The sequence below is a fragment of the Hylobates moloch genome, unplaced genomic scaffold (assembly GCF_009828535.3).
Source record: "Hylobates moloch isolate HMO894 unplaced genomic scaffold, HMol_V3 SCAFFOLD_8, whole genome shotgun sequence".
NCBI classification, from domain to species: Eukaryota; Metazoa; Chordata; class Mammalia; order Primates; family Hylobatidae; genus Hylobates; species Hylobates moloch.
Window position 1 is genome coordinate 47,857,804 of NW_026652283.1, and position 20,533 is coordinate 47,878,336.

The 20,533-nt window shown below is 41.7% G+C and overlaps 1 protein-coding gene across 3 annotated transcripts in view; it reads right to left on the reverse strand.

Annotated features, from left to right (window-relative positions):
* Window positions 1-20,533, reverse strand: part of STIL (STIL centriolar assembly protein) — a 90,028-nt gene that overhangs the window by 9,565 nt on the left and 59,930 nt on the right. For 2 of the 3 annotated variants that reach the window (XM_058442957.1, XM_032160776.2), the window contains exons 14-17: window positions 13,451-13,616; window positions 10,772-11,003; window positions 3,505-3,718; window positions 763-1,013 (exon numbers count right to left, since the gene is read on the reverse strand). In XM_058442957.1, the coding sequence (XP_058298940.1) occupies window positions 763-1,013; window positions 3,505-3,718; window positions 10,772-11,003; window positions 13,451-13,616 (863 nt within the window). The remainder of the gene's footprint in view (window positions 1-762; window positions 1,014-3,504; window positions 3,719-10,771; window positions 11,004-13,450; window positions 13,617-20,533) is intronic. The other variant, XM_032160774.2, reaches the window with a different exon arrangement.

Genomic DNA, 20,533 nt, shown 5'->3' on the forward strand with positions numbered 1-20,533 from the left:
AGAAGGACATGACCAGTTGGGCGCATTCCTAGAAAAAAGAAATGTTTGGCTGGGCGCGGTGGCTCGCGCTTGTAATCCCAGCACTTTGGGAGGCTGAGGCGGGCGGATCACGAGGTCAGGAGATCGAGACCACGGTGAAACCCCATCTCTACTAAAAATACAAAAAAAATTAGCCGGGTGTGGTGGCGGGTGCCTGTAGTCCCAGCTACGCGGAGAGGCTGAGGCAGGAGAATGGCGTGAACCCGGGAGGTGGAGCTTGCAGTGAGCCGAGATCGCGCCACTGAACTCCAGCCTGGGCAACAAAGCGAGACTCCGTCTCAAAAAAAAAAAAAGAAAAAAGAAATGTTTTTGCTTTTTAGATGGCACGATTGTGTAACTGTACATCCAGTAGCTGGCACAGACCTTATCACCTCCAGAAAGACTTTTCAGACGCTACCAAGCGAAACTCCTTTCTCTTTCCTCAAGACTCCTAAAGCATTTTGTTGGCCTATCCAGCCAGGAGTCATCCCACAGTATCTCTCAAATTACTTAGGTGTGTAACCCTCTCTCCCACTAAAATGAAGAATCTCTTATTCATCATGCATACAGTAGGCCCTGAATAAATGGTGAATCAACTGAATTGAGGCACAAACATAACTTTTCTGATGAGATTGCCACAATACATCTAAAATTTATTCATCTAGCCAATGATGGGCAAAAATAAATAAAAATTTTAAAAAAATAAAATTTATTCGTCCTTTAAAACAAAATTTTAAAAGTTACCTGGCGTGATCCACGTTATGTGCATTTTTCTTCACTTTAGTGGGAGAATCAATTTTTACTCCAAGGCTTCTTAGTTGCTTAAGAGTTGCATTAAGAACACAATCTTTGTCCACCAGTCTTGAATGATGTGTTTTTTTCTTTGTATGGTAAACATTTTGGGTTCTGGTGCATTCATGACTGATAATTACTGCTTTGGTAGACGGCTGCTCAGTTTCCTTGGAGGAACTATTTAATAGGTGGTTTACTTGACCCTGACAAAAAGAAAAAAAAAACTTTTGAAAAATCACTATTAACAATGTTAGGGCTGGGTGTGGTGGTTCACACCTATAATCCCAGCACTTTGGGAAGCCGAGGCAGGAGGATTGCTTGAGCCCGGGAGTTTAAGACCCTGGGCAACACAGCAAGATCCTGTCTCTACAAAAAACTAAAAATTAGCTGGGCATGGTGGCACACACCTGTAGTTCCAGCTACTTAGGAGGCTGAAGTAGGAGGACCACTTGAGCCATCAGGCTGAGGCTGCAGTTAGCCGTGATTGTGCCACTATATCCTGTGTGACAAAGTGAGACTCTGTCTCTAAAAAAATTAAAATTAAAAAAAAGTTAAAAAACAATTTTACAATAAGACCTTAATGATACAACAAGGCCAGGGAAAATCAGTATCTTGTCAAATTCCACAAAGTATCAAGTAGGCAGGTATTATGGTATTATTTGCAGGTATTATGGAGTTTTTATAGAAGCACATCCTAATGAACAATTTCATCAGACCCTAGAGAAAACAGAACTTTTGTTCAGACTTCATTCACTTAAAAACCAACATAGGCTGGGCATGGTGGCTCACACCTGTAATCCCAGCACTTTGGGAGGCCAAGGTGGACGGATCACTTTGGGTCAGGAGTTCAAGACCAGCCTAGCCAACATGGTGAAACCCTGTCTCTAATAAAAATACAAAAATTAGCCGGGTGTGGTGGCACGTGCCTGTGGTCCCAGCTATTCGGGAGGCTGAGGCATGAGAATCACTTGAACCCAGAAGGCCCAGGTTGCAGAGAGCTGAGATGGCGCCACTGTACTCCAGCCTGGGTGACAGAGTGAGACTCTGTCTAAAAAAAAAATAAACAAATAAAATAGAAAATAAATAAATAAAAATAAAAACCAACATATTTAAAAATCATTTGAGTACAGGCGTGTGGCTCAAACCTGTAATCCCAGCACTTTGGGAGGCCAAGGCGGGCAGATCACTTGAGGCCAGGAGTTCCCAGCCTGGCCAACATGGTGAAATCCCGTCTCTGTTAAAAATACAAAAATTAGCTGGGTGTGGTGGCGTGCACCTGTGGTCCCAGCTACTTGAAAGGCTGATGCAATCACTTGAACCTGGGAGGCAGAAGCTGCAGTGAGCTAAGATCATGTCACTGCACTCCAGCCTGGGCAACAGAGTGAGACCCTGTCTCAAAAAAAAAAAAAAAAAAATCTTTTGAGTAATTCTCCAAGTATTTTCGAGGACTTATGCCAAATTTTTTATAAACAAGTTTTAAATAATGCTTTCATTTGAAAAGTGATAATATGTTTCAGTTATAAATTAGGCCTTTATGATATTCACAGAGTTAGGCTCCATTTATTCTCACTTTCTAAAAGTAAGAATGACCTGTAATACTATTTCTGCATATTTCATTCCCTGGGCATACAAGCTGCTAGCACCAGTTTAGGACCTAGCAAGCAAATAACAAATATGTGTTCATTGATGAATACACAGGGCCCTGTGAAGTATGTTGCCTTCTCGCAAATGGACAAATCAAATGTTCTACAATTTGGATGAAAGTGACAGTCAGGGCCGGGCGCGGTGGCTCACGCCTGTAATCCCAGCACTTTGGGAGGCCGAGGCGGGTGGATCACGAGGTCAGGAGACCATCCCGGCTAACATGGTGAAACCCCGTCTCTACTAAAAATACAAAAAATTAGCCGGGTGCAGTGGCGGGTGCCTATAGTCCCAGCTACTCGGGAGGCTGAGGCAGGAGAATGGCATGAACCCGGGAGGCGGAGCTTGCAGTGAGCCGAGATAGTGCCACTGCAGTCTGGCCTGGGCGAAACAGTAAGATTCTGTCTCAAAAAAAAAAAAAAAAAAAAAGAAAGTGACAGTCAGGGTTTCTCTATCCTTTAAGTCCCAGATCACATTTTAAGTTTTACAATACTAGTTCCTCCAACCAGAATTATCCCTTTATTCTGTGTGCTCTTTGCTTTACACTACTACTCCTCAACAGCCTGTCTTATAATTGTTACTAGTCTGCATGTGCTGTTGTTTCCCCTAGGCTCTCAAGGGCACAGAGAGCCCTTTATATTATCGATTTCACTTAGCCTACTGTCTTAGACTAAGCTAAGTATTTAATAAACATTGGCTTACCTGAACTAAAATCAGTAAATATTATCATAAATATCCCACTACTTTCCAATTTTCAAATTTCCGAGAAACTCTTGCTTATTTTCTAATACTAATTTTGGTTTGAGTTAGGCATATCAATATTTATACTTTAAAAATAAAACTGTGTTTTTCTAAGTACTTAAGCATGTTTACAGTAAATTACTGAATTTAAGTTATAATTTATGAAAAGCTAAAATAAATGCTACATTGTTAATTAGGCAAAAATCTTTTTATCTTAAGGTCTCCATCAGTTTAAACCTAGGAAAAGCTTAACTAGTATATCCTATACTAAATAACCTTCTCAAAAAGATGAAATGCGCTACATTTTCTTACCAATAAATCCTGGTAAATTTTCTGGTTATCTGATGGTTGATGAGGCAAGGGTTGCATTACTTGCTCAATTTTTGGTTCCCCTGATGTTTCAGAAGTGTTACTGGCACCCCCTGTTGGTCCAGTCTGTAAACACAGGCTTACACTTTCTGCCAGCTGGCCATTTGGAAAGAACACAGGTACATCAGGTTCTTTTCTCACAACTAGAGAAGAGCTGCTGGGAAGGATATATAATGTGTTAGTCATTGAGGTACCTTTAACATATAATTGAAATGTAGTAACTTTAGAAGAAAGGGTTAAAACTCAAGCAGCATCTGGTTTGTATTTTTAGCTCTTAGTGATGCTACATAAACACCCCATCTTAGCCAGGTGCAGTGGCTCATGCCTGTAATCTGTGTTTTGGGAGAGCAAGGCAAGAGAAGTTTGAGGTGAGAAGTTCAAGATCAGACTGGGGAATATAGTGAGACCCCATCTCCACAAAAAATTTGTTTTAATTAGCTGGGTGTGACACCATGCACCTGTAATCCTAGCTGCTCAGGAGGCTGAGCAAGAGGATCACTTAGCCCAGGAATTCGAGGCTGCAGTGAGCTATGATTGTACCACTGCACTCAGCCTCGGCATCAGAGCAAGACCCTGTTTCTATAAGAAACAAAAATGAAAACACCTCGTTTTAACAGGCTGCATATAAACTAAACCATGGTACCTTTTAACTTGTGTTACTTATATTTAAGACAACTTTCTTTGAAGCCTGGAAAACAAGCTGTTGATTTCTCCTGAACTTGATGGCAATGGAAATTTTTAAATATTTTAGATATGTTATTTGTTCATTCCAAGTTTTGGGTTTTTTTTTTTTTTTTTTGAGACAGAGTCTCACCGTGTCACCCAGGCTGGAGTGTAGAGGCTCACTGTAACCTCCACCTCCCGGGTTCAAGCGATTCTCCTGCCTCAGCCTCCTGAGTAGCTGGGATTACAGGCGTGCACCACCATGCCTGGCTAGTTTTTGTATTTTTAGTAGAGATGGGGTTTCACCATGTTGGCCAGGCTAGTCTCAAACTCCTGACCTCAGGTGATCTGCCTGCCTCAGCCTCCCCAAGTGCTGGGATTACAGGCGTGAGCCACTGCACCTGGCCTCAAGGATTTAAAAATATGTCTTGGTGTCTAACCTAGGAAGCAAAAACCAAAACTGAAAAAGAACAAACCCAAAACATTAAAGATTACAAGGGTCCTTAATAAAAGAACACCAAGAGCTAGATAGTTCCTTTCACCATGTGAGGACACAAGGAAGAGGCATCAACTATGAACCAGGAAATGGGCCCTCACAAAACATTACATCTACTGGTGCCTCAACCTTGGAGTTTCCAGCCCCCAGAACAATGAGAAACAAATTTCTGTTGTTTATAAGCCAAAATAAATAAATACATGTCTACGCTCTTTAGGGGGAAGAAAAAGGAATAAATAAAAATGTCAAATTTCAAAAAAAGACTTAAGATTAAATAAAACATTTTAAAATGCTTCTAATATGCCAAGTATTATTAGGTATGTCCAAAGCACAGCTTCTAAAGCAAAATATGGATCATTTTAAAAGAAAGTCTCTATAAATACTACATACCACTACTCACTGCTGGGAAAAAGTAATCAATAACCAATTAAGCTGCAAGGCAAATAAATTTATCTTTCACAGACTACTTCAACATCAGAAACACTGATCCAACAAGACATCTAAGGGGGACTGGAAGCCCCGGAGTTGGGTGTCATCTATGAATACTCAGCAGTGGGAACCAGAGCACGAATCAGACCAAAAGTGCGAGAAGGATCCCAGAGAAGCACCAAAACCATCATAGACAACACTGGAGAAAGTATTTAATCCAAATCAACAACCCAAATCAATGCTGAACAAAGATTAGATTTACATCTAGTTATGTGTTGGGATCGACAGAGCTAATTAATAGCTCTGAAAAAGCAATTAACTTCATTCTATCAATTAACTCAGATCTGTTTCTAAAGTTAAAAAAAAAAAAAAGCCATAACAAGGGCATGGTGGCTCACATCTGTAATCCCAGCAATTTGGGAGGCCAAGGCAAGCAGATCACCTGAGGTCAGGAGTTCGAGACCAGCCTGGCCAACATGGTGAAACACCGTCTTCACTAAAAATACAAAAATTAGCTGGGTGTGGTGGCGTACACTTGTAATCCCAGCTACTTGAGAGGCTGAGTCAGAAGGATCTCTGGAACCCAGAAGGTGGAGGTTGCAGTGAACCAAGATCACGCCACTGCACTCCAGCCTGAGCAACAGAGCAACACTCCATCTCAAAAAAAAAAAAAAAAAACCACTGCAAGATTGGATATTTTTAAAAATTCCAATCTGAAAACCCCCATTATTCTAGAAAGTAGTCTGCAGTTTACAGAGTTAAGGAGAATAAATAAAGATCCCATGGTTTGCTCCTCTCTGTCCTCAGTTTCTATAATTATTCCAAATAAACTGCAGACCTACTTTGGGGCTCACCCCATGGGGAACCAGACACTGGGTCAAACTGTAGTTTTTTTTAAATTAATTAATTTTTTTGAAACAGAGCTGGCCGGGCATGGTGACTCACACCTGTAATCCCAGCACTTTGAGAGGCTGAGGCGGGCAGATCATCTGAGGTCAGGAGTTGGAGACCAGCCTGGCCAACATGGAGAAACCCCGTCTCTACTAAAAATACAAAACTTAGCCGGGCGTGGTGGTAGGTGCCTGTAATCCTAGCTACTTGGCAGGCTGAGGCAGGAGAATCGCTTGTACCCAGGAGGCAGAGGGTGCAGTGAGCTGAGATTGCGCCACTGCACTCCAGCCTGGATGACAGAGCAAGACTGTCTCAAAAAAAAAAAAAAAAAAAAGAAACAGTCTCTCTCTGTCACCCAGTCTGGAGTGCAGTAGCATGATCACAGCTCACTGCAGACTCAACTTCCCAGGCTCCAGCGATCCTCCCACCTTAGCCTCCCGAACAGCTGGGACCAAGGGCTAATTTTTGTAATTTTGGTAGAGACAGGGTTTCGTCATGTTACCCAAGCTGGTCTCAAATACCTTAGCAGAAGCAATCAGTTCACTTTGGCCTCCCAAAGTGCTAAGATTACAGGCATGAGCCACCAAGCCCAGCAAATTCTAAAAATATGGAAATTACTATGATCCTTACGCTGCAGGAACTCAATCTAACATACACAAAACAGCTTTTCTGTATACTGTGGCACATACAATGAGTGCTTAATTGAATCATATGATTAAAACATATACGGCCGGGCGCGGTGGCTCACGCTTGTAATCCCAGCACTTGGGAGGCCGAGGCGGGTGGATCACGACGTCAGGAGATCAAGACCACGGTGAAACCCCGTCTCTACTAAAAATACAAAAAATTAGCCGGGCGTGGTGGCGGGCGCCTGTAGTCCCAGCTAACTTGAAGAGGCTGAGGCAGGAGAATGGCGTGAACCCGGGAGGCGGAGCTTGCAGTGAGCCAAGATTGCGCCACTGCACTCCAGCCTGGGCGACAGACCGAGACTCCGTCTCAAAAAAAAACAAACAAACATATACTATACTAAAATGAGATGTTTCTCTGTAGTTTTCTGAAGGGACATGTTTATTGTTTTAACCATTATTGTAATCACAATGATTTAAAATGTCAAATATCACAAGGCTTATTAATTTCTAAAAAGTAATCCACTGCCTGCCCCATGTCACCTCACCAGTTCACCTTTTTTTATTTTTAGAAATGGAGTCTCAGGCCGGGCGCGGTCGCTCACGCTTGTAATCCCAGCACTTTGGGAGGCCGAGGCGGGCGGATCACGAGGTCAGGAGATCGAGACCACGGTGAAACCCCGTCTCTACTAAAAATACAAAAAAATTAGCCGGGCGTAGTGGCGGGCGCCTGTAGTCCCAGCTACTCAGAGAGGCTGAGGCAGGAGAATGGCGTGAACCCGGGAGGCGGAGCTTGCAGTGAGCCGAGATTGCACCACTGCACTCCAGTCTGGGCGACACAGCGAGACTGCGTCTCAAAAAAAAAAGAAATGGAGTCTCACTCTGTTACTGAAGCCACAGTACAATGGCACTTATCATAGATCACTGCAACCTCAAACTTCTGGTCTCAAGCGATCCTCCTGTTTCAGCCTCCTGAGTAGGTGGAACTACTACAGGCACATACCACCACACCCAGCTAAGTTAAAATATTTTTTTATAGAGACAGGGTCTCACTATTTTGCCTAGCCTGGTCTTGAATTTCAAATTAACCTCTTTAAACTGTTTCATGTGCTATTATCCTGGGATGTTTTATACCTATATTTTTCTTTTACCTTCAAAATTTATCCTACACCTGATCCCTTCCACGAATTCCACAAGTCCAAGACACCTTCATCTCACTTGGTCTTTAGTCTATTAACCAGTTAGTATCTTAACTTCCACTTTTAACATCCTTCAGTTCTCCATGAAACAATTAGAATGGCCTTCAAAATATGAAAATCAGATCATAACACTCCATTATCTAAAATCCAAAATCCTCCACTAGCTTTAATGAGCATGAATAAATTCAGAATTCTTTTCTATATCCTACAAAGCCCCAGGTAATTTGGCTCCTGCCTGTATCTCAGACTTCATTTCCTATACTCTCCCTCTAAATCACTATGTCCAGCCACACTGGCTTTCATGCTTGTTTCTGTAACTTTTAAGCTCACACTTGCCATTACACTTGCTTTTTCCTCCACCCGGAATACTCATCCCCAGATATTATCATGACTGGCCCCTTCTCATCATTCAGGTCACTACTCAAATGTCATCCCCTCAGAGATGGTTTTCTTCACCACTCTACTTAATATAGCACCTTGTTCCCAGGCTACCATCCCAGTTACACTCCACTTGATCACTCTAGTTTACTTTTTCAGAGCTGTTGTCACTATATGAAATTATGTTATTTGCTGCTCATGTGGTTAAATTCCATAAAGTTAGGAGCTTTGCCTAACCTAGTATTTGATATTTAGTGTCTAGTTTTGTGGTAGCACATACCAGAAACTCAAATATTTGCTGAGTTTGTTTCCAAATTTGCTGAGGATATAAATTACTTTAGGCCAGGTGCAGTGGCTCATACCAGCAATCCCAACAATTTGAAAGGTCGAGGCAGGTGGATCACCTGAGGTCAGGAGTTCAAGACCACCCTTGCTAACATGGCAAAACCCTGTCTCTAATAAAAATACAAAAATTAGCCAGGTATGGTGGCCCGTGCCTGTAGTCTCAGCTACTTAGGAGGCTGAGGTTGCAGTGAGCCAAGATCACGCCACCGTATTCCAGTCTGGGTGACAGAGTGAGTAAATAAAAATAAAAAATAAAAAAAAATTACTTTAGAATCCGTTTTTTGTTTTGTTTTGTTTTGAGACTTAGACTTGCTCTGTCACCCAGGCTGGAGTGCAGTGGCGCAGTCTCGGCTCACTGCAACCTCCACCTCCCGGGTTCAGGCGATTCTCCTTGCCTCAGCCTCCCAAGTATCTGGGACTACATGTGTGCACCACCATGCCCAGTTACAGGCAAGAGTCACTGAGCCTGTCTACAATCCTTATTCAATGGAAAATTTCATAATGAAAACTTTCAAACATGAGAGAATTATTTTACAAATCACCATATACAATCAGTTTCAAAAATTACCAACAAATAGCCAATCTTATTTCATTTACACTTCTAGCCATTTCATTCTCCCACAGAATTTGAAGCAAATCTCAGATAACATTTCATATACAAATATTAAGGTCCTATCACTCAAAAATAGACTCTTTTATATATAATGGCAATATAGAGAATCTTTAGAAATTTCCCCATCTCATAGTGGCTCATGCCTATAATCCCAGCACTTTGGAAGGCTGAGGCAGGCGGATCACCTGAGGTAAGGAGTTAGAGATCAGCCTGGCCAACATGGGAAGCCCCATCTCTACTAAAAATACAAAAACTAGCTGGGCGTGGTGGCGCACACCTGTAATCCCAGCTGCTTGGGAGGCTGAGGCTCAAGAATGCCTTGAACCTGGGAGGCAGAGGTTGCAGTGAGCCAAGACAGTGCCATTGCACTCCAGCCTGGGTGAAAAAGCGAGACTCTGTCTCAAAAAATAAATACATAAAATAAAATAGGCCAGGCACAGTGGCTCATGCCTGTAATCCCAGCACTTTAGGAGGCCAAGGTGGGTGGATCACCTGAGGTCAGGAGTTCACGACCAGCCTGGCCAACATGGCGAAACCCCATCTCTAAAAAAAAATACAAACAAAATTAGCCCAGCGTGGTGGCAGGTGTCTGTAATCCCAGCTACTCAGGAGGCTGAGGCAGGAGAATCACTTGAACCCAGGAGGCAGGGATTGCAGTGAGCCAAGATCGCACCATTGCACTCCAGACTGAGCAACAAGAGCGAAACTCCGTCTCGTAAATAAATAAATAAAATAAAGAAAAGAAATTCCTCGGCCAGGTGTGGTGGCTCACGCCTGTAATCCCAGCACTTTGGGAGGCCGAGGCAGGCAGATCACGAGGTCAGGAGATCGAGACCATCCTGGCTAACATGGTGAAACCCCATCTCTACTAAAAATACAAAAACGGAATTAGCCGGGCATGGTGGCGGGAGCCTGTAGTCCCAGCTACTCGGGAGGCTGAGGCAGGAGAATGGCGTGAACCCAGGAGGCAGAGATTGCAGTGAGCCGAGATTGTACCACTGCACTCCAGCCTGGGCAACAGAGCGAGACTCTGTAAAAAAAAAAAAAAAAAAAAAATTCTCTATCTGTATCTGGAACCTAATATTATCAGAAACTCTAGGGTGAGGCCCGAGCTTGTGTATTTTTGAAGTTTTCTTCCGATTTCTGATTCATCCAGACTGTTAATATAGCCAAAGACTGACATCTGGAAATGGTTCTAGAAGGCTCAGAGTTGTCAGTTACATAGAAATCATATCAAGTAAAGACATAAATGAAAATACCAGTTAGAAAATATATCATTTCTGAGTTAGAAGACTTTAAAGAAATTAGAATTAAAAACAAAAAAAACCTGAACAGAATGGCAACTGTAATGAATAATAATGCATTGTATATTTCAAAATTGCTAGTAGTAGACTTTAAATGTTTTTACCACAGAAAAAGCTAAGTATGTGAAGTGATAGATTTGTTGGTCTGATTTAATCATTCCATACTGTAAACATTGTGCCCCACAAATATACACAATTATTATTTGTTTATCAAAAAAAATTTTTTTTTCAAAGTAGGATGAAAGACTAAATCAAAGAGACCTTACTTGGATACAGAAAGTGGCTGGTTAAATTCTTCTTCCACAGCAATGTTGCTCTCTTCAAAACTGGGAATATCAACTGCTTTTAATGAAGATGCACTACCTGGAAGACTTGTGACTTCATTATTAATATCAACAGAAAAATTCATGTCCTCACTGGAAATTTTGGTATCATCTTGCTTCAGTTGAGAGTCAGGCTCTTGATCCTCACCTGCTGCATTCCAAAACAAGCTAGCACCTGGAGGTTAAATAATTTAAGATATTGAAACAAACATTCAACTTTAAAAATAATACTCTGCCAAACCTTTGTTAAGAATAGCCGTATCGGCCGGGTGCAATGGCTCACGCCTGTAATCCCAACACTTTGAGAGGCAGAGGCGGGAGGATCACTTGAGCTCAGGAGTTCGAGACCAGCCTGGGCAACATGGAGAAATCCTGTCTCTACAAAAAAATTAGCCAGGTGTGGTGGTGTGCCTGTAGTCCCATCTACTCAGGAGGCAGAGGTGGAAGATCACTTGAGCCCAGGAGGTTGATGCTGCAATGAGCTGTGATTGTGCTACTGCATTCCAGCCTGGGCAACACTGTGAGACTCCGGCTCAAAAAAAAAAAAAAAAAATATATATATATATATACACACAGACACACACACACACACACACACACACAATTACTTAGAACTAAATTTTTAGATTATATTTCCTCAGAAATGCCAGGAAGAGGTAGGTGGAAGACAGAAAGACAAAACACAGGGGGACGGGTCGGGTGGAAAGGCACATTCTGGGTTCTGCTTTTTCAAGAAGGGTGGCTCTGAAATGATTTGCTTTACATATTAAGGTTCTGAATATGATCTGTGGGGTGGGGTGTGTATGTTGAAAACTGCTGCTCTGAATAATACGAGATAATATATAAAATACAAATCCCTAGGTTCTCTGGTTTTGACACTTAAATGCAATATTTAAAAGACTATATTGGTGATGCATCAGACATGTGTAATATCTGTAATATCAGGCAGGTATTAAAAAAAAATCAAGTGGGCCGGGCACGGTGGCTCACGCTTGTAATCCCAGCACTTTGGGAGGCTGAGGTGGGCGGATCACGAGGTCAGGAGATCGAGACCACAGTGAAACCCCATCTCTACTAAAAATACAAAAAAAATTAGCCGGGCGTGGTGGCGGGCGCCTGTAGTCCCAGCTACTTGGAGAGGCTGAGGCAGGAGAATGGCGTGACCCCGGGAGGCGGAGCTTGCAGTGAGCCGAGATCGCGCTGCTGCACTCCAGCCTGGGCGACAGAGCGAGACTCCATCTCAAAAAAAAATCAAGTGTTTCTCAATCTTTTTTTTTTTTTTTTTTAAGACAGGGTGTCACTTTGTTGCTCAGGCTGGAGTGCAGTGACACAATCACGGCTCACTGCAGCCTCAACGTCCCTGGGCTCAGGTGATCCTCCCACCTCAGCTTCCTGAGTAGCTGGGACTACAGGTGTGCATCACCATATGTGGCTAATTTTTGTATTTTTTTTAAAGATGGGGCTTCATCATGTTAACCAGGCTGGTCTCGAACTCCTAGCATCAAGCAATCCACCTGCCTTGACCTCCCAAAGTGCAAACATTATAGGCATGAGCCACTGTGCCCAGCCTATTTCTCAATCTTTATGAACCACTTACACCTATCTTCAGAGCTATTTGCATGTAATATTGTTTACTTACTCTTTCTTTAAATTAACTTTTTTACTGAGCCTCATTATTTCTGTAAAATCACAGATTTGATATGCTTATTGTATTTGTACCTATGAGTACTGGAAAAGATATATTTACAAAATATAAATATTAATCTATATAACACCCTAAATCATCTTTTGTACCACGAGCCATAGGCATTCTATAATTTGGGGAATACTGCTAATACATAATGGTTTAAACAGATGGTTAAAACCAAAAAGTAGCCTGGGTGCAGTGGCTCATGCCTATAATCCCAGCCCTTTGGGAGGCTGATGTGGGTGGATCATGCGGTCAGGAGTTAGAGACCAGCCTGGCCAACATAGTGAAACCCCATCTCTGCTAAAAATACAAAAATTAGCCAGGTGTGGTGGCAGGCACTTGTAGTCCCAGCTACTCAGGAGAATCACTTGAACCCAGGAGGTGGAGGTTGCAGTGAGCTGAGACTGCCATTGCACTCCAGCCTGTGTGACGGAGTGAGACTCTGTCTCAAAAAAAAGTAAATCCTAGTCAAAATGGTTTCTACTCTGAGGATATACTTGGGTGATTTTACAAAAATAAATACAACCAAGACTGGCTGGATGTGGTAGCTCATGCCTGTAATTCCAACACTTTGGGAGGCTGAGACAGGAGGATTGCTTGAACCTAGGATGTGGAGGTTGCAGTGAGCTGAGAGTGCACCACACTGCACTCTAGCTTGGGCAACAGAGCGAGACTCCATTTCAAAAAAAAAAAAAAAAAAAAAAGAATTGGGTCCAGCCTAGAAAAGTAGCAAAACCAAACACTATATCATGTTATGCAGTTTGCAGTTTTATTTCACAAAGACTAAAATTACACAAAAACTTAAGTCATACTCTCATCACCTTGGTTTTGGTTCTACTGCACCATGCACCAATTTGGACGTAAAATTCAAAAACCAGATATGAAAAGCATTTTTAACAATTTCCTTACAAATTAAAAAAAACTGAAATTACCTGTGCTCACAGCAATGCTTACACTTTTTCTCATGTGCAAGCCAGGGGAAGACTGTGCTTCCACGGAAACCAACTCCATTTGTCTACCAGCTTGCACTGTGTCTTCAACAGTGGTTGTCTTAGGGGAACAGGGCGTCAGAGACTGTGCTTCCAACAAACGCTGAATCTATATCAATTAAAAATATACTTTAAACTGACAGGGAAGTAATCCACAAAACTGGCAGCAGTTTAATAATGAATTACAAAGCGCCCTAGTTATAAGAAACTGACTTTTAAGTCTATTTTCTCACATTTCAACTAGACCATACCATGAAACTTATTCAATATAGAAAGCCATTATCACTAGTTATTAAGAAGCACTTTAAGTATACTTTTTTTTTTTGAGACAGGGTCTTGCTCTGTCACCCAGGCTGTCACCCAGTCGTGGTGCGATCATGGCTTATTGCAGCCTCAACCACCCGGGCTCAATCGATCCTCCCACCTCAGCCTCCTGGGGTAGCTGGGACTACAGGCATGCACCACCATGCCTGGCTAATTTTCACATGTTTTGTAGCGATGGGGTTTTGCCATGTTGCCCAGGCTGTTCTCGAACTCCTGGGCTCAAGCAATCCACCCACCTCAGCCTTTAAGTATACATTTAAAAGCAATACATAAAGGTGTTTAGCTTAGTATTCATAAGTTGATACTCATGTAAAAAAGTGTGAATGGTTAATACTTCAAACTAATATTATATTCCTATTTCGCTTATAAATCAAAAGTTAGATTGGAGGTATACTCTGACTCTCTGACTCCATATACCAAATACTGAACATATCACACAAGATTATTATAAAGGTAAATCAGAATTGCCCATGTTTGCCCATGTTGAAATTGGATATATTAATAACAATGGCTAACAGTTACTGAGCGCCTGTTGTTTGCAAGACCCTATTACTATAGGCTTTTATGTATGATTTTTACAACAATCCCCTGAAGACTATATTACAATTAAACATTTTTTTACAAGTAAGAAAACCTGAGGCAAAGAAAAAGTTAAGTTACTTGTACAGGACATACAACTAACAAGTAGCAAATCTGAAAGCTGAGGTTCAAACACCAAAAGCCTCCCCTCTTTCTTTTTAAATTGAGATATAATTCACATACCATGAAATTAGCTGCTTTAAAGTGTACAATTCAGTGGTTTTTGGTATACTCACAAAGTGTGCAACAATCACCACTATCTGATTCCAGAACATTTTCATCAAACCCCCAAAACTCTGTACCCATTAGCAGCCACACCCTATTGCCCTTCTCCCCAGCCCCTGATGGTCTAACATAATTTCTATCTCTGAATTTGCCTATTCTGGACATTTCATATAAACAGTACCATACTGTGGCCTTGTATCTGGCTTCTTTCACTTGGCATGTTTTGAAGGTTCAACCATGTTGTAGCATTTACTAACACTTTATTGCTTCTGATTGCTGAATAACATTCCCTTCTATGGATATATCACATTGTGCTTTTCCACTCATCAGTTGACAGACATTTAGGTTGTTTTCACTTTGGGCTATTAGGAATAATGCTACTATGGACATTTATATACAGCTTTTTGTGTGGACATATTTTTTTCACTTCTCTTGGGTATGAAACTAGGAGTGGAAGAGCCTCCCCTTGTAAACACTATGATTTTCTGCTTCTCTACAAATGGTACTACTGTGCTCAATATAATTTTAGTGGATTAACCTTATTAATATAGGAAAATAAGTATCATCAATCAATTATTAAGGTCAGTAGAAATATAAACTGCGCTAATAGTATAAAATGGCATGTGTATTTATAGTGGTTTGGAGTATGGGCTTTGGTATCATGTGGCTATAAGTTTAAATCCTACCCTGCTACCTTTTGGAAAAGTTACTTAACTAAGGTTGTTAAAAGAGATAAATAAAACAGTTGTAATTTGTTGCGTACTTACTCTAGCCAGGTCCCATACTAAGTAAGCACTTTACACACACACACATATTTAATCCTTAAATCTACATATAATACTGATCATTTCTCCCATTTTATAGGTGAGAAAAGTGAAGTGTAGAGAAATCACATAGGAAATGTACAATAAAAGACATTACACACACTCAGGTCCTAAAATTGATCACCCAGTGTTTTTAAAACATTAATCACTAGAATTCTATAGTGCATTTTAACATTTGAAACAACTAATATTCTTTCTTTCTCAGAACTTTTCTTTTTTTTCTTTGAGACAGAGCCTCACTCTGTCACCCAAGGCTGGAGTGCAGTGGCGTTTCTCAGCTCACTGCAAGCTCCGCCTCCCAGGTTCACGTCATTCTCCTGCCTCAGCCTCCCGAGTAGCTGGGACTACGCCCGGCTAATGTTTTGTACTTTTTTTAGTAGAGACGGAGTTTCACTATGTTAGCTAGGATGGTCTCGAACTCTTGACCTCGTGATCCGCCCACCTCAGCCTCCCAAAGTGCTGGGATTACAGGCGTGAGCCACCGCACCCAGCCTCTTTCTCAGAACTTTTAGGGATCATTTGGCAGGACTTCAGTGTTATTTTTTAAATTTCCTCTCCTCAAGCTGCATCTTCTCCATTAAAAAAAAAAAAAAAGCCATGAAGTTGGAATATTGAAATACAAAGCTGTGAGTGATTAAATCAAATGGTAACTAGTGATAGGGGCAGGCAGATCAGTGGAGCAGAATATAGTTCAGAAATAGATGCAAACATATGATACTTTCATTATACAATAAAAAATGCATCTCTCGCTGGGTGCAGTGGCTCACGCCTGTAATCCCAGCACTTTTGGAGGCCGAGGAAGGTGGATCACCTGAGATCAGGAGTTCAAGACCAGCCTAGCCAACATGGTAAAACCCTGTCTCTACTAAAAACACAAACATCTGCCAGGCATGGTGGCACATGGCTGCAGTCCCAGCTACTCAGGTGATAAATGCAGGAGAATCATTTGCACCTGGGAGGCGGAGGTTGCAGTGAGCTGAGCCGGTGCCCTCCAGCCTAGGTGACAGAGCAAGACTCTGTCTCAACAACAACAACAACAACAACAACAACAACAAAAAGCATCTCTAAATCATTCGTAAAAAGATATGTATTTATTAAATAAATATGTGAGTCTAGTCATCTGATTAAAAAAAAACAACTTACTTAAATAAAAAAGAAGCAACGAATATAATCTTGAAGGGAGAGGGAGAATTTTTTAAAAAGTTTTTTTTTGCTGGGCGCTGTGGCTCACTCCTGTAATCCCAGCACTTTGGGAGGCCGAGGTGGGTGGATCACAAGGTCAGGAGATCAAGACCATCCTGGCTAACATGGTGAAACCCTGTCTCTACTAAAAATAGAAAAAAATTAGCCCGGCTTGGTGGCCGACGCCTGTAGTCCCAGCTACTCAGGAGGCTGAGGCAGGAGAATGGCGTGAACCCGGAAGGCAGAGCTTGCAGTGAGCTGAAATTGCGCCACTGCACTCCAGCCTGGGTGACAGAGTGAGACTCCATCTCAATAAATAAATAAGTAAATAAATAAATAAATATAAATAATTTTTTTTTTTTTTTTTTTTTTTTTTGAGACAGGATCTTACTCTGTTGCCTAGGCCAGAGTACAGTGGCATGGTCTTGGCTCACTGCAGCCTCAGCTTCCTGGGCTGAAGCAATCCTCCTGCTTCAGTCTCCCAAGGAGCTGGGATTACAGGTGTGCAACACTATGGCCAGTTATTTTTTTTTTATTTTTTGTAGAGATGGAATCTCACTGTGTTGCCCTGGCTGGTCTCATATTCCTGGGCTCAAGTGATTCAACCACCTTGGCCTCCCAAAGTGCTGGGATTACAGGCCTGAGCCACTGGGCCCAGCCAAGAATAAATTTTTTATAATCTTGAAAGGAAGAAGGCTTTTCTAAACATAAAACCCAGAAAGAGAATGACTGATACTTTTTTTTTTCTTTTTGAGACAAAGTCTCGCTCTGTCGCCCAGGCTGGAGTGCAGTGGTGTGATCTCGGCTCACTGCAACTTCCGCCTCTGAGGTTCAAGCGATTCTCATGCCTCAGCCTCCTAAGTAGCGGGATTACAGGCGCCCACTACCACGCCCAGGTAATTTTTGTACTTTTGGTAGAGACGGGATTTCACTATGTTGGCCAGGCTGGTCTCAAACTCCTGACCTCAGGTGATCCAACCGCCTCAGTCTCCCAAAGTGCTGGGACTACAGGTGTGAGCCACCGCACCTGGCCTACATTATTTAACTGTATCTAAACTGGAATATTCTGTACAAAACAAATGGTTAAAATGCAAAACACTTAAGACTAACTGTAAGAAATACCACATACATATCATATATATGATAAAGGACCAATTTCCTTCATATACAATGAGCTCTTATAAATAATAATCAATTAAATATGTTAATATAATGTAAATTAAAACAACTTCTAGGAGAGGCATGGTGGCTCACACCTGTAATCCTAGCACTGTGGGAGGCTGAGGCAGGTGGCTCACCTGAGGTCAGGAGTTCGAGATCAGCCTGGCCAACATGGTGAAACCCCTGTCTCTACTAAAAATACAAAAATTAACCAGGTGTGGTGGTGGGTGCTTATAATCCCAGCTACTTGGGAGGCTGAGGCAGGAGAATTGCTTCAACCCCGGGGGGGCAGGTAGAGGTTGCAGTGAGCCCAGATCACGCCATTTCACTCTAGCCTGGGTGAAAGAGTGAAACTCTGCCTCAAAAAAAACCTTCTAAGACTGGTAATAATTTAAGTTTGCCTAATGTTGGACATGTGGATGTGGAAAAATGGTTTGGGCATATTAAATTGGTATAATCTGGCATCATTCATCTCATCTAGAAAAATAAATAAATAAATAGATATAGCCTTTCCAGCAGCCATTTTCACTCATTCAAGTAACAAACTATGTATTAAGCAACGATTACACATCAAGTACTATTCAAGGTGCTAAGAAAACAGTGATGAATGTGAGCTCCTTCCCTGGAGCTGACTTTCTATCACAAATAGAACAAAAAAATGTGATTAAAGGCCTGAATGATGAGAAGGAAATAGCCATTAGAAGGGCCCAAGGAGGAATATTTCAGGCAAAGGAAACCAAAAGCTGAAGAACCTAAAGTATAAACATGTTTTGGCATTTTTAAAGAACAAAAAGTTAAAGAAAAAAGCACTACAGCTGAAGTGTAGTGAACACAGAAGACAGTGATAAGAGATGAGTTTGCAGAGAAAGACAAGCCAAGTCATAAAGGGCTTTAAGGGCCAAGGTGAAGCATTTGGATTTTATTCTAATTGCAATGGAAATCCACTGGAGGATTTTAAGCAAGAGTGCTACAATCTGACCTGGGCTTTAAAGATGGTGTGCGGAAAACAAACAAACAATGACAGTGTGGTGTTTCCAAGTAGAGGAAACACGAGGGGATAGTACTGAATGGAAGCGGTATGCAAGGGTGCGTCATCAGATAGTGGTTTGAATTAGGTTGGTAGCGGGAAAGACAGTAAAGAGTAGTTAAGTTCAGTATATATCTACAAAGCAGAGCCTGGGTTTGTGACTCCTGAGAATTTTGCCTGAGTGACGAGATGAGAGGTGATACCATTAACTAAGATAATAATAGTGAAATAATAGTAATAGTTAACATATACTAAGCACTAACTATATGTCAGCAATATTCTACACCTTTATCTAGTAACTCATTCAAATCCTTAGAACTCCATACAACTTTGCCATACATGTGAACAACTAAAAAAAAAATTAAAACAAAAAACAAAAGAACTCCATACAACTTATGTATATCCCTATTTTGTATGTGAGAAAACTGAAGTCAATGAGGTAAGGTAACTTGTCCATGGTCATATAACTTACATTACCCACAAACTAGATCAGAATCCAAGGAGTCTGGTACCACAGCCCACTCTCTTAACCCTTATACCAAAATGAGATTTGCAATACTAGAACAGGAACAAATTTGGGTATCTTTGAACATTTAAAATGTTTATTCCCTTTGGCTTCACAGTTTTACTTCTAGCAATCTATGGTATAGAGATACTTGCACATAGGTAGTAAGATGCAAATATAGGAATGTTCACTGCTGCATTGTTTGCAATAGCAGAAACTTTAAATGGTTGAAATAATCAATAGTAGAACAATTAGAAAATGTGTTGTATATCATTATAATAGAAACCCATGCAGGGTAAGGGAGTTCGATATATACTTATATAGAAAATGTATAAGATACTTTTTAAAAACTGGTACCTAAAAAAAAATTTAAGTTCATATATATATAAGGAAAATACTATATGTATCTACACACAGAAGCATATTTTTATATATTTCATATTTTCTAAATATAATGATTCAGATAGTCTAGACCAGGGCCTGTGATCTATAATATTATATTTTAAGTATACAAATTCCAAGTAACTAAGATTTCTAAATAGTATAATGGGTCCTTTCAGCCTCTAATTAGTCTTCTTTTGAACAAGACAGGAAATAAGTGAGAAATAATTATTTTCAATGTAAAAATATTTAGGTATATTCAAATTTTTGCTAAGTGTTTATAATGTTAAAATCCAATTTATATTTTACATTATCTGGGAGTGGTGACTCACACCTATAATCCCAGCACTCTGGGAGGTCAAAGCAGAAAGATCACTTGAGTCTTTCTTTCTTTTCCCTCTGTGGCCCGGGCAGCAATCTCCTCGTCTCGCTGCTGCCCCGCGGACTGCCTGGGACTGCCGGCGCGCGCCACCGCTGCCTGTTTTTTCTCCTTTGCCTGCCGGCGCGCGTTCGCCATCTTGGCCACGCTAGTCGCCAGCTCCTGACCCCGAACGCTCTGCCCGCCTCGGCCTCCCAGGGTGCTGGGACTACAGACGGAGTCTCGCTCACCCGGTGCTCGGTGTTGCCCGGGCTGGAGTGCGGTGGCGTGGTCTGGGCTCGCGGCAGCCTCCGCCTCCCAGCCGCCTGCCTTGGCCTACCAGGGTGCTGGGATTGCAGCCCCTGCCCGGCCGCCGCCCCGTCTGGGAGGTAGGGAGTGTCTCTGCCCGGCCGCCCCTCTGCCCGGCCTCCCCATCTGGGAAGTGAGGAGCGCTTCTGCC